The 14,974-nt window shown below is 38.7% G+C and overlaps 1 protein-coding gene across 1 annotated transcript in view; it reads left to right on the forward strand.

Moving 5' to 3' along the window:
• The window catches only part of LOC121385852 (fibroblast growth factor receptor homolog 1-like), a 54,559-nt gene extending 40,591 nt beyond the window's left edge, over window positions 1-13,968 (forward strand). Inside the window, exons 9-16 of the mRNA XM_041516641.1 lie at window positions 733-840; window positions 3,614-3,779; window positions 5,076-5,186; window positions 6,279-6,493; window positions 9,831-9,944; window positions 11,652-11,763; window positions 12,944-13,040; window positions 13,519-13,968. Of these exons, the coding sequence (XP_041372575.1) occupies window positions 733-840; window positions 3,614-3,779; window positions 5,076-5,186; window positions 6,279-6,493; window positions 9,831-9,944; window positions 11,652-11,763; window positions 12,944-13,040; window positions 13,519-13,690 (1,095 nt within the window). The 3' untranslated portion in view covers window positions 13,691-13,968. The remainder of the gene's footprint in view (window positions 1-732; window positions 841-3,613; window positions 3,780-5,075; window positions 5,187-6,278; window positions 6,494-9,830; window positions 9,945-11,651; window positions 11,764-12,943; window positions 13,041-13,518) is intronic.
• Window positions 13,969-14,974: the final 1,006 nt, after the last annotated feature.

Here is a 14,974-nt window from a genome sequence, read left to right on the forward strand (position 1 = left end):
AGGGCACCATGACTGGTATATCAAAGGCCGTGGTATGTGCTATCCTGTCTTAGAGATGGTGCATATAAAAGATCTCATGCTACTAATGGAAAAATGTAGCGTGTTTCCTCTCTCTCTCTCTATATGTATATGTCAAAATTATCAAATGTTTGACATCGAGTAGCCGATGGTTAATAAATCAGTGTGCTCTAGTGGTGTTGTTAAACAAAACAAACTTTTTAACTTTTGTTATTGTAGTGTCTGGAAGTGTGTTTCGGCAGAATTATAGAGTGGAAAGTCTGCTATCCATTATCATGAAAAGTGTTTTCCATGAATGCCGTTCTTTAACTGGGCATGGAATTAAAAAGTATTTTTCATAAAATTTTAAATCTTGAGACCTTCAAATTTTTGTTTTTGAGAGTCAAGTGTGACAGTACCCCTGCATACCCATTATAAACCTTCAAATGCTTTTCTCAAAATAGTCAAGATGGGGGAGATCACACACCTCAAAATGTCAAGGAGAGGAAAATCTCTCTCAAAATGTAGCAGAGGGGATAAACACTCAAAATGTTCAGAAGGAAAAACACTCCTCAAAATGTAGCAGAACCCCTCAGATTATTATTATTACAAAGGTACATTATCAAGATTGCAATGGGCATATGTCCCTATTTTTATATTTATTTGTGATGAATATTTACAGAGTAATCTGTCAAGTTGCTGTCCCTATGGTAAGATTTTGTTTGTTTTTGACAGAAACGAGAACGCAAATTGCGGAACAAAATGACTCGAGCACATGACGAAACTCTGGATGATCAGGAGGTGGAGCTGTTAGATGAAAATCTACAACAACCTGACTACAGAGTAAGCTCCCTTTGCTGGTTATTTTCACACTATAAAAGATAGAATGTCATGATAGTACAGGTTTGGGGTTTTTTCTTTCGATGAACCGTTCCAAAATGTGCCAAAATTCCTTCAAGAAGTTGCGCACTACTTTCCTTTTTGAGTTAATCCTACGGGATATTCAAAATTCAATAGCATCAAAATTACCCCCGCCCGTTACCGATTCCGGTCAGGCTGCTAGTACCCCCATGCACTTGCCAGCGCGGGCGGTCCCTTCTTCCACCCACCCCAACCCTTTTCTTGTCGTGGACGGAGGACAGGCGTGCACTATAATAGTTTGTTCTGAATATGCACGTAAAACACTATGACCTGATATGATTGTACAGTGTTTGATCCTTAATAGTAGAGTGTGAGTTTGAGTTCTCATGTTGAAGGATTGTTTGGAATTATTATTTGAATTTTAAAATATATATCTGTTAATTGAATAGTCCAAATGAATAATCACAATACACACAAATTTCAAGTACTCAGCTGTTGGCATAGAATTTTAAACTATTTATGCTTGATGCTCCTGGCTGAAAACATTTCCAGTATATTGAAACCCCTGTAAACCGGACACCCTCGGGACCAATAAAATGTCTGGTATTAAGAGGGATCTGGTTTAGAGAGGTTAAGTTATGTACTGGTTTTTAAAAAGGGACTCTGTAAGACGTCCGGTTTTGAGGGAATTCCGGTTTACAGAGGGTCCGGTCTTGAGAGGTTTCACTGTAAATTGCAGTATTTACCATGATGGTACAAGGTACCACAATATGGAATCAGAGCTGGCTCTGCCACTCGCCAAATTCACCAAATGCGAATTTTAAAAACAATTTGTGAATTTTATTTTAATTTGGCGAAAAAAATTACATGTAATAATTCACATTTTGTTAGAAAATAGCTCAAGTTTCTGCAATTTGTTTTTAGTTTTTTGGATAATTTGATGAAATTGTTTGCTCACCCAGAGCTAGCCCTGGAAATATATACACAAGAGCTCTATGTTAAGTCTCAACAACAACTTGTCCTGTGGGACATCAGGGCTCGAACTTAAGATTTTGTCTCCCACAGCAATTTTTAAAAGAATTGCAAAGGGTGAAACAGTCCACCGACAGCAATTTTGAGCCTGCCTATGGCAATTTTATTTAAAAGTGACATTTGCAGCAAATAAACCTGACTGAAAGGCTATCTTGTTATATGTAGACATCTTTTAAATATGCAAAGGTTAAATATTGGCAGATAATGTACACCAGGTGTATACATTTCGCCATTGTTGAGGAGCTTTATCAATGGCACAAAAGTGCCATCGGTGATGCTCTCTACCTATGGCAATTTATATTTATATCGGTGCTGCCATTAAGTTAGAGCTCTGGGACATTTGTCTTTCCATTTTTACTTGTCCGGTCTAAAATGTGATTGTCCACCAAAACAAATATTTGTTTTAAAAGATCCAGAAATACTGAAGCAGTAAAACTGTCAAGCATATCACAGTCACTGTGTTAAATTCATGGACATTTTTTAATTTCTTTCTACATTTGAGTCTCCTGAACCCAAGTCTCGTAAAACTTACGTTTGTCCCAGGCAAAGCAGAGAGGTTTTATTAATTCATTTCAATTTATTTTCTTGCTTATATCCAATTACGGTTTAAGCATGCTGTCCTGGGCACACACTTCAGCTATCGTGGCTGTCTGTCCAGGACAGTGGGTTAGTTGTTAGTGAATGAGAGTGAAGTCAGTATAGTGATCTTACACTTACCCATTGAGTCGTTAACACTCACTCTGGGTGGGAGCCAGTACCGGGCTGCGAACCCAGTACCTACCAGCCTTATGTCTGAGGACTTAGCCATGACACTGCTGAGGCCGGTAGAGAATTTTTATAAAATCCACTAGCCATGGGATCAGTGATGTAAAAATTCACTAGCCCTACTTTACTTTAAGTTAATACAGTTTTACTAAATAATAGTAATAATCAGATATGTCACCTAAACATGGTGATGGAGCTTAAAAACACGAACATTGGGGGTTAGGGTGGGGAAAGGATATTCATATTTACAAAACAGACTTAACTGCAAAAAAAATTCACTAGCCATCGGGCATGGCAATAGTAGTTATTTACTAGCCCAACATTGAATATCACTAGCTATGGGATTGGAGCTACCATAATCTAGAAGCCCAGGCTCCGTATTCATAAACGTACTTAAATGAATGTATGATACTTACTTACATACTTTAAGTATGTATTTAGGTATCATACATTGACTTAAGTGTGTTTATGAATATGGAGCCTGGGTTATAATAAATTATTGCTACGATTGTTTTTTCTGTTGGTTATAATTGCTATGGCTGTTTTCTCTGTTGGTTATAATTGCTATGGTTGTGTTCTCTGTTGGTTATAATTGCTATGGTTGTTTTCTCTGTTGGTTATAATTGCTATGGTTGTGTTCTCTGTTGGTTATAATTGCTATGGTTGTTTTCTCTGTTGGTTATAATTGCTATGGTTGTGTTCTCTGTTGGTTATAATTGCTTTGGTTGTTTTCTCTGTTGGTTATAATTGCTATGGTCGTTTTTTCTGTTGGTTATAATTGCTATGGTTGTGTTCTCTGTTGGTTATAATTGCTATGGTTGTTTTCTCTGTTGGTTATAATTGCTGTGGTTGTTTTCTCTGTTGGTTATAATTGCTATGGTTGTTTTCTCTGTTGGTTATAATTGCTATGGTTGTTTTCTCTGTTGGTTATAATTGCTATGGTTGTATTATTTGCCAGCCATCAGAATACTCTCAGCTGCGTATAAACTGGGAAATCCCACGACAGGACATCCGCCTGATCGAGCAGATTGGGAAGGGTTCGTACGTCGAGGTGTGGAAGGGACGAGTTCGAATGGAGGCCACCACAAACAGCATCGTCAGAGTGGCAGTCAGGAAACTCATAGGTGAGTAATGTGGAATTTATTGTAGGATTGTCTGTTATTTATTTTACCTTAACCTTCTGACTACTGCAAGTGAGATATCTTGCCCGACGTCACGTCAGTCAACATACTGTATACTGCATACAGTGCATTCCCCCAATTCATATTTCCTGCTGTTTTGCACACGGCACTCGCCAGAAACGGAAATATAATAAAAGAAAAAAGATTTATTTTCAAAATGGTGGCTTTTATTTTGATTTTTTTTTCAATTGAAAATACCTTGAAATTTATTATCAAATTAGCTGTCACAATCAGCTATCGATCCCTGAAAATGACCACAACGTACCGCCATTGTTGTCAAACGAAAATACTAGAATAAAACAAACACGTTTTGAACTCAAAATTTCAAGCCATTTTATAGTGAAAAATCTAATTTTAAAGACACAGGAAGCTAAGTTGTCTTGTGTTTCCTGTTAATAAATCGTTTCCGGTGAGTGTCGTTTGCAAAACGGCAGGAAATATGAATTGGGGAATGCACTGCATACAGTGTACAGTATGTCGACTGGCATAACGTCGGGCGAGATATCTCGCCTGCAGTTGTCAGAAGGTTAAATTGTAATAGATGTAACGGAAATTTTATTATTTTGATCCTGTGGTTATTACTTTTCTGATGACGGCGACAGTAACTTTTTCATTAAAGTTTAATGTTAAAATTTCTCACAAACTGTAAGTTCTAATCAAGTGAAACTTGGGTTATAGTTGCAACTATGGATGTTTTTTTTTTCATGTGACACGAGACATTTAATTCTTTGGAAATAAAGTTTATTTTGTTTAACGACACCACTAGAGCACATTGGTTCATTAATCATCAGCCATTGGATGTCAAAAATTTGGTAATTCTGACACGTAAGTCATCAGAGAAAACCCGCTACATTTTTCCTAATGTAGCAAGAGATCTTTTATATGCACTTTCCCACAGACAGGAAAGCACATACCACAGCCTTTGACCAGTTGTGATTTTTCGATCCAACCAGTGCACCACGACTGGTATATCAAAGGCTGTGGTATGTGCTATCCTGTCTGTGGGATGGTACATATAAAAGATCCCTTGCTACTAATGGTAAAATGTAGCAGGTTTCCTCTCTAAGACTGTCAAAATTACCATTTAGGCGATGAATAATAAATCAGTGTGCTCTAGTGGTGGTGTTATACAAAACAAACTTTAATATTACATAAAAAAATTTGGAGCATGTTGTTATAATTCAGTTTTCTGTTTGTTTTTAGTAAACTACTTAACATGAATGATATTTCTATTTCCAGCTGACACATCAGAAAAAGAGAGGCGTTTTTTTATTTCTGAGTTGGAAGTTCTCAAAATGTTACCTAGTCATGGCAACATCATCCAGCTGATTGCCAGCTACACGGTGAATGGTAAGAAAGATTTATATTACCCATATTATAGTTAAAATTATCTTGGTACATATCAAAGTGATACATCCCACTACAACGCCAAGTGGTTCTGTTAATTATTACATACCACCTTTCTATATTATGATTCACAAAGGTGTCATTAAATAAGTTGGTTGAATTTTATGGAACTGACGGAACGTGGAGTGTCCTGGCTAGGAACATGACGTCATTCGAGGGAACCCCTACTATGCATGCAAGATTTTGTATCACACATTTGCAATAAAAAATTTTTTATTATTGCAGTCAGAATTGTCTTTATTACTATAGTAAAATTAAATGGAAAATATACAATATGAAAAAACAACTGGTGTGTGGTTCTGTATTCATTACATACCACCTTTCTATATTATGATTAACAAACGTTTAATTAAATGACACAACTTACTTTGTTCATAATCTACAGAACAGATGATACAGAATTATCAGTACATGACATGTGATGGAATTATTTCGATTCCATCCTGAACTTTTGTTGTGATTTCTTTGTGATACTGAATTTTATTATAAATTTTAATTTTACTTGTGATTTTGTATTTTTTACGCTATGTTTTAATTTGACTCTTGAATTTTTATATTGATCTTGATCATCCCTTCATTTTTGAATTTAGTTTGACACCCAATAGCCAATGTATTTTTTGTGTCATTAAACATTCATTCATTTATTCATTCATTTATTCATTCATTTCGCAATTTGGGGATGAGACATAGCCCAGTGTTAAAGTGTTTGCTTGATGCGCGGTTGGTTTAGGATCGATCCCTGTCAGTGGGCCAATTGGCCTATTTCTCGCTCCAACCAGTGCACCACGACTGGTACATCAAAGGCCGTGGTATATGGGATGGTGCATATAAAAGATCCCTTGCTGCTGATCGAAAAGAGTAGCCTGTGAAGTGGCGACAGCAGGTTTCCTCCCTCAATATCTGTGTGGTCCTTTACCATATGTCCGATGCCATATAATCGTAAATAAAATGTGTTGGGTGCATTGTTAAATAAAACATTTAATCTTTTCATTTCATTTCACAATTTATATGTAAACATTTTTTTTCTTCTTTCAGACCCCTGGTTAATAATGGTTGAGTACGCTGGCCAGGGCTCACTACTGCAGTACCTACAGCGACACCGCCCTGGTCAGCAGGAAGTGATAATAGGTTCGAGTAGCGAGGGAGACAGCCAGGCGGTTCGACTCCGCAGTCAGGCGCTCACCTCTCACAATCTGCTGGCTCTGTGTGCTCAGGTGGCCAGCGGACTCGATCACCTGTACAAGTTCAAGGTAAGCTCGTTATCTCACCTGTACAAGTTCAAGGTAATCTCGTTATCTCACATTTACTAGTTCAAGGTAATCTCGTTATCTCACATGTCCAAGTTCAAGGTAATCTCGTTATCTCACCTGTACAAGTTCAAGGTAATCTCGTTATCTCACATGTCCAAGTTCAAGGTAATCCCGTTATCTCACATGTCCAAGTTCAAGGTAATCTCGTTATCTCACCTGTACAAGTTCAAGGTAATCTCGTTATCTCACCTGTACAAGTTCAAGGTAATCTCGTTATCTCACATGTCCAAGTTCACGGTAATCTCGTTATCTCACATGTCCAAGTTCAAGGTAATCTCGTTATCTCACCTGTACAAGTTCAAGGTAATCTCGTTATCTCACATGTCCAAGTTCAAGGTAATCCCGTTATCTCACCTGTACAAGTTCAAGGTAATCTCGTTATCTCACCTGTACAAGTTCAAGGTAATCTCGTTATCTCAGATGTACAAGTTCATGGTAATCTCGTTATCTCACCTGTACAAGTTCAAGGTAATCTCGTTATCACCTGTACAAGTTCATGGTAATCTCGTTATCTCACCTGTACAAGTTCAAGGTAATCTCGTTATCTCACATGTCCAAGTTCAAGGTAATCTCGTTATCACCTGTACAAGTTCATGGTAATCTCATTATCTCACATGTACAAGTTCAAGGTAATCTCATTATCACCTGTACAAGTTCATGGTAATCTCGTTATCACCTGTACAAGTTCATGGTAATCTCGTTATCTCACCTGTACAAGTTCAAGGTAATCTCATTATCTCACATGTCCAAGTTCAAGGTAATCTCGTTATCTCACCTGTACAAGTTCAAGGTAATCTCATTATCTCACATGTCCAAGTTCAAGGTAATCTCGTTATCACCTGTACAAGTTCAAGGTAATCTCGTTATCTCACATGTCCAAGTTCAAGGTAATCCCGTTATCTCACCTGTACAAGTTCATGGTAATCTAGTTATCTCACCTGTACAAGTTCATGGTAATCTCGTTATCTCACCTGTACAAGTTCACGGTAATCTCGTTATCTCACCTGTACTAGTTCAAGGTAATCTCGTTATCTCACCTGTACAAGTTCAAGGTAATCTCGTTATCTCACCTGTACAAGTTCAAGGTAATCTCGTTATCTCACATGTCCAAGTTCAAGGTAATCCCGTTATCTCACCTGTACAAGTTCAAGGTAATCTCGTTATCTCACCTGTACAAGTTCAAGGTAATCTCGTTATCTCACCTGTACAAGTTCAAGGTAATCCTGTTATCTCACCTGTACAAGTTCACGGTAATCTCGTTATCTCACCTGTACAAGTTCACGGTAATCTCGTTATCTCACCTGTACAAGTTCAAGGTAATCTCGTTATCTCACCTGTACAAGTTCAAGGTAATCTCGTTATCTCACATGTCCAAGTTCAAGGTAATCTCGTTATCTCACCTGTACAAGTTCATGGTAATCTCACCTGTACAAGTTCATGGTAATCTCGTTATCTCACCTGTACAAGTTCATGGTAATCTCGTTATCTCACCTGTACAAGTTCATGGTAATCTCGTTATCTCACATGTCCAAGTTCAAGGTAATCTCGTTATCTCACATGTCCAAGTTCATGGTAATCTCGTTATCTCATCTGTACAAGTTCAAGGTAATCTCGTTATCTCACCTGTACAAGTTCATGGTAATCTCGTTATCTCACATGTCCAAGTTCAAGGTAATCTCGTTATCTCACATGTCCAAGTTCATGGTAATCTCGTTATCTCATCTGTACAAGTTCAAGGTAATCTCGTTATCTCACCTGTACAAGTTCACGGTAATCTCGTTATCTCACCTGTACTGTTTCAAGATAATCTTGTTATCTCACCTGTACATGGTCATGGTAATCTCGTTATCTCCTCTGTACATGTTCAAGGTAATCTCGTTATCTCACCTGTACAAGATCAAGGTAAGCTCATTATCTCACCTGTACATGGTCACGGTAATCTCGTTATTTCACCTGTACATGGTCACGGTAATTTTGTTATCTCACCTGTATAAGTTCAAAATAATGTTATCTCACCTGTACAATTGTAATCATCTAAAGCTGATGAGAAAATATTTATTTGGTAACAGAAATATATTAGAATCTTGTAAAACATTTTTATTTCTATATAAACTTTTAAAATATACTTACCTTAATTTTTGTATATTATTGTACTTTTCCCCACAGCTCTTTACACTGGTCTTACATATTTATATAATTTTTATTTATATAATAATCACATTCATGTACTTACCTTTGTCTGACACCCAATAGCTGTTTCAGAATGTCGTTAAACATCCAAGTAATCTTGTACTTTTGCATTTATAGTTCCACTCCTAAAACACTATAACAGTGTTCGAGATTAATGGTATCCCGATATCCCGGGGATACCAGAATTTAATTTTGGATATCAGACTTCAAGAACCCAGTATCCCACCGGGATACCATATAATACTAAATTCTCAGGTGGAATACCAGATTTTGAAATGTTAGTATCCAACTGGGATACTGACCAATTGTTTTTTTATCTCGAACACTGCTATAAGTCATACATCAATGAAACTTGGTTTATAGTTTTATCTATAAATGTTCATCTCAGTAATGTTTTTTAAAAATTAATTGATAAATTGAATATCAGGTTCTTTTTTACATTATAATTATAATTTTCTAAAGAACTCTATTAATTCTGAATACCAGGCCATAGGATTTCAAATTTAATGAGTAACTTATACTTTTCAGTTCCATGTCTTGTGGTCATGGAAACCCATCGGAAACCGTTAAAAAAATAAAATCATATACACATGTATATATATTATTTTCGTTGAATAGTCATACTCGATATAATAATCATGGCAAACGAAATTTCTGTTCTGTGATTTTACCGACATGCTACCAACATGGTACCAGTGTAACAGCCCAAAATATACCTCCCTGCCAAACTATACCCGGGGTTAAAATGGGCTAGCCTGTTTTATAACCCTAACCCTCATTTTTTATTTCTAACCTGTATACAAGATAAATAAACAACTAAGCAACTATTGCTTTCATAAAAATAAAACTATCACAGATTAGTCATTTTAGAAGATATTTCAATATTCTCTAGCCCAAAATATATAAATTATGATGTTGAAAAGAAAACCTCTGGACATTGAAATACAGACTAGAGAGGTATATTCTGGGCTAGCCCAGTTTATACTCTGGGTATAGTTTGGTGGGGGGGTATATTTTGGGCTATTACACATGAAATCCGAGGGCCTGGAATACGATATTTAATTGTTCACAATTCTTATACTTACAGCTCATATACTATCGACTGAAAGCTGCTCACATTCTCGTCGGGAAGGGCGGAGTCTGTAAACTGTCTGGGTTCGGCTTTCAGCAGCAGATTGTGGAACGAAACCTGAACGAATCGGTAAGTATTAATATTGGGGACGGGGGGACGCAGCCCAGTGGTAAAGCGGTCACTTGATGCATGGTCAGTCCAGGATTGATCCCCGTCAGTGGCTCCATTGGGCTATTTCTTGTTCCAGCCAGTGCACCACGACTGGTATATCAAAGACAGTGGTATGTGCAATCCTGTCTGTGGGATAGTGCATATAAAAGATCTTTTGCTACTAATTAATGAAAAAATCTAGCAGGTTTCCTCTAAGACTATATGTAAAAATTAACAAATGTTCGACATCCAACAACCGATGATTAATAATAAATCAATCTAGTAGTGTCGTTAAACAAAACAAACTTCTTCTAATATTGATTAAATACAGAAAAATAGTTAAACAGACACTAATCACAGATAACCTTTTTCTGTCTTAGGCAGGGGCGGGATATAACCCAATGGTAAATTGCTCGGCTGAAGCATGGTCAGTCTAAGATCGATCCCCGTCGGTGGGCCTATTGGGCTATTTCTCATTCAAGCCAGTGCACCACGACTGGTATATCAAAGTCCGTGGTATGTGCTATCATGTCTGTGGGAAGGAAATGTTTTATTTAACGATGCACTTAACATATTTTATTGACAGTTATATGGCATCAGACATATTGTTAAGAACCACACAGATATTGAGAGAGGAAACCCGCTGTTGCCACTTCATGGGCTACTCTTTTCTATTAAGTAGCAAGGGATCTTTTATATGCACCATCCCACGGAAAGGGTAGTACATACCACAGCCTTTGATATGTCGGTCGTGGTGCACTGGCTGGAACGAGAAATAGCCCAATGGGCCCACCGATGGAGATCGATCTGTCTGTGGGATACTGCATATAAAAGATCCATGCTGCTAATCAGAAAGAGTAGCCCATTGCATGGCGGCAGCAGGTTTCCTCTCATTATCTGGGTGGTTCTTAACCATATGTTCGACGCCATATAGCATAATTAAAATGTGTTAGGTAAAATGTTCCTTCCTTCAATCTTGGGCAAGTTGGTTTGAAATGGTGAAATAAAATCGTTAGTCAGATTTGGTCAAACACACAACAGTTTCTTCCATCTTTGGCAGGTTGACTGTATCCTTGATCATAAAAGGATATTTAGAGACATAATAACATTGCCCACGTAGTGGATCACTTTCCTATTTACATGAGTTTGGTTGTGAGACCCATCACTGTCCCCTTTTCCTTGGTGTATGATTTTTATTAAATGTCTGTTCTTAATATGGATGCAACACAGATTGTTGAAAAATCACATTCCCCTGATGATGATAACTAGTTTAACGTGCCCATATACCACTAGGGTTTCGAACACGCCCATCCAGAGTCCGACCTCCGATAAGATCGGTGGCCTGACTCAGGATGGAGTGGCCTCATTAAGGCCGCATTCCCCTGAGGTTGGCAACTTAACGGCTGCCAAGGGGTGGGATTTAACTCAGTCGGTTGAGCACTCACCTGAGGTCCTTGCATCGCAGGATCAAACCACCTCGGTGGATCCATTCAACTGATTGAGTTTTTTCTCATTCCAATCATGTAGTGTTACAGTTCAAGTTTGACTTTAGTGGGGATTAACCAACTTTTGACAGAGTTGTGGCCCTTAAACTGGAGATATGAAAATGTTTTTGGTCTTATAGAGAACATGTATTGCTTTAATATTCTCTCAGAATGCTTGTAAGTTTTATGTTTTATTTGTCAGTCTTCGGCCCCAACTCGCTGGCTTGCTCCCGAGTGTTTTGAAGAACCCAACTACACTGTGCGATCTGATGTGTGGGCCTACGGTGTCGTCATGTGGGAAATACTGCACTTCGGTAAGTCATCATGTGGGAAATACTGCACTTCGGTAAGTCTTCATGTGGGAAATACTGCCTACGGAGTCGTCATGTGGGAAATACTGCACTTCGGTAAGTCGTCATGTGGGAAATACTGCCTATGGAGTCGTCATGTGGGAAATACTGCACTTCGGTAAGTCGTCATGTGGGAAATACTGCACTTCGGTAAGTCGTCATGTGGGAAATACTGCAATTCGGTAAGTCGTCATGTGGGAAATACTGCACTTCGGTAAGTCGTCATGTGGGAAATACTGCACTTCGGTAAGTCGTCATGTGGGAAATACTGCAATTCGGTAAGTCGTCATGTGGGAAATACTGCACTTCGGTAAGTCTTCATGTGGGAAATACTGCACTTCGGTAAGTCGTCATGTGGAAAAACACTGCAGTAATTCAGCATTTGAGAAATACTGCACTTCAGTAAATCGGCATTTGTGAAATACTACACTGGTGATCAGAAAATTCCGCTGAATTATCTATTAAACTTTGAAAATTAAAAGAAACCTTGTTATTTTGTTTTTAAAAATACATTATTACAGGAATTAAAATAATTTTTGTAACTTATTTTTGCAATTCACAATTGGCGAATTTGGCGAGTCATATATATGGGAAACATGGCACTTGGGTAAATTTATCATATGAGAAACCTTGCACTTCAGTGTGTTTTGTATTTGTGGGGAACAATGTGACACATGAAAGAAAGAAAGAAAGAAGTGTTTTATTTAACGACGCACTCAACACATTTTATTTACGGTTATATGGCGTCAGACATATGGTTAAGGACCACACATACTTTGAGAGGAAACCCGCTGTCGCCACTACATGGGCTACTCTTCCGATTGGCAGCAAGGGATCTTTTATTTGCGCTTCCCACAGGCAGGATAGCACAAACCATGGCCTTTGTTGAACCAGTTATGGATCACTGGTCGGTGCAAGTGGTTTACACCTACCCATTGAGCCTTGCGGAGCACTCACTCAGGGTTTGGAGTCGGTATCTGGATTAAAAATCCCATGCCTCGACTGGGATCCAAACCCAGTACCTACCAGCCTGTAGACCGATGGCCTAACCACGACGCCACCGAGGCCGGTCCTAGTGACACATGAAGCTTTCTACTTTGCTGACTGCGTTCATAATTGACTTAGTGGGTTTTTTATATTACAGGACTGACTCCGTACCCATCGATGGGTCCACAAGAAGTGAAGGAGAAAGTCCAGTCGGGTTTCCGGATGTCACATCCAGATCACTGCAGTGCTGCTTTGTAAGTGGTTTTTTTCTCTATACCTCCCTTATTTACTCCTTTCATCTCTCACTCTTTTTATGTCACAAGCTGCTCACTGTGGTGTCATTAAGTCCTCACCTTTGTATACCTCCCTCTTTCCCTCCTTCCATCTCTCTTTTGGTATTATAGGTTGCGTATTGCAAGTTCTCACCTTTGTATATTTCCCTCTTACCCTCTTTCCATCAGTCACTCCATATGTCACAGTCGGCTCATTGCAATGTCACATTCTTTAGTTGACTGCTCTATGCCTTACCTTTCTCTCTCTCTCGTGCTCTCTCTCTCTCTCTCTCTCTCTCTCTCTCTCTCTCTCTCTCTCTCTCTCTCTCTCTCTTTCACTACTAAGAGAACTGCCGTTTCTAAGACCAGTTAACAAATCTCATCCTGCACAAGATAGGAGCTTAAAGGACATTTTTACAGTTGAGAACAATACTCTACACATATGTGTTTTCTGTTCAAGGTATAACACAATGTATGCGTGTTGGCATAGCAACCCGGAGGACCGGCCAACGTACACAGAGTTGCTACAAGCGCTTGGAGAGCTGGTTTCTGATCATCAATCTCACATCGTCCTCGACCAGCTTCCCGAATATCTCAACTCATCGGAGGAAGGCAATGGCTGTATTTCATGAAAACATAATATTCATTTATACAACAAGGCAGTGAAAATGTAATACTGTCTTTTAGAAGAAGACATTGACTGTATGTTGTGAAAATGTTGGCCCCAAAACGCACTGAATTTGGGTCTGGTTCTGGCGAGTTTGGTAAAGACGCCATGTTTGGTGTATTTTGATGTCTGCATCTGTATCTGTTTCTGACCGGCCTCGGTGGCGTCGTGGTTAGGCTGGTAGGTACTGGGTTCAGATCCCAGTCGAGGCATGGATCCAGATACTGACTCCAAACCCTGAGTGAGTGCTCCGCAAGGCTCAATGGGTAGGTGTAAACCACTTGCACCGACCAGTGATCCATAACTGGTTCAACAAAGGCCATGGTTTGTGCTATCCTGCCTGTGGGAATTCGCAAATAAAAGATCCCTTGCTGCCTGTCGTAAAAGAGTAGCCTATGTGGCGACAGCAGGTTTCCTCTAAAAAAAACAGTGTCAGAATGACCATATGTTTGACATCTAATAGCCGATGATAAGATAAAACATCAATGTGCTCTAGTGGCGTCGTTAAATAAAACAAACTTTACTCCTTGTTTTTTTTTTACTGTATCTGTTATGTGTTATCAGTATATCAGTATAATCGACTGTGTTCGTATCTTTGGATATACAGTCGACTCTGTCTAAACCGGACTCTGTATAATCCGGATCTCTGCGCAAACCGGTCCATTTCTAAAGTTCCGTCCAGTTACCGTTTATCTCTTAGGTATAAATCTCTGCATAATCCGTACTCTTGTCTACTCCGGACTCCGGATCAAAAATCAAGAACGAAAGAACCGTTCATGCATTAATTACCTCTGTCTACACCGGATTGGGATTTGACTGAACGACGGGCTGCTTGATTAGTTGAACAATGATCGTCAATTGCCAAGTAATCAGGATGCCAAATACAAAATGTAATCGTACACGTGTGAAGTGTACTCTTATTGTGGTAGACCGTTAGATCAATCGGATTAATATTAGTGTGTGTGTTGAAACCTGCCTGATTTCACTCTTATGAATTCGGTGAGTTATACTTGTCGACCTAACGCATGTATAAATAGGTGCGAATTGCTCGTATATTTTGTGTTATCTTATTTCATTTATAATGGCAGAACGACCCATAAAACGGCAACATATCGAACTTTCGTTAGAAACTAAAGTCAAATCAATACAAGAATTTGATTCAAATCCAGTCAAAACATGGGATCAAATGTCATTGTCGATCATTCAAGAACCATAACTCTGGGTGAACTCTGTCTAAACCGGTCCTCTA

This window comes from Gigantopelta aegis, chromosome 12 (assembly GCF_016097555.1).
Source record: "Gigantopelta aegis isolate Gae_Host chromosome 12, Gae_host_genome, whole genome shotgun sequence".
NCBI lineage: Eukaryota > Metazoa > Mollusca > Gastropoda > Neomphalida > Peltospiridae > Gigantopelta > Gigantopelta aegis.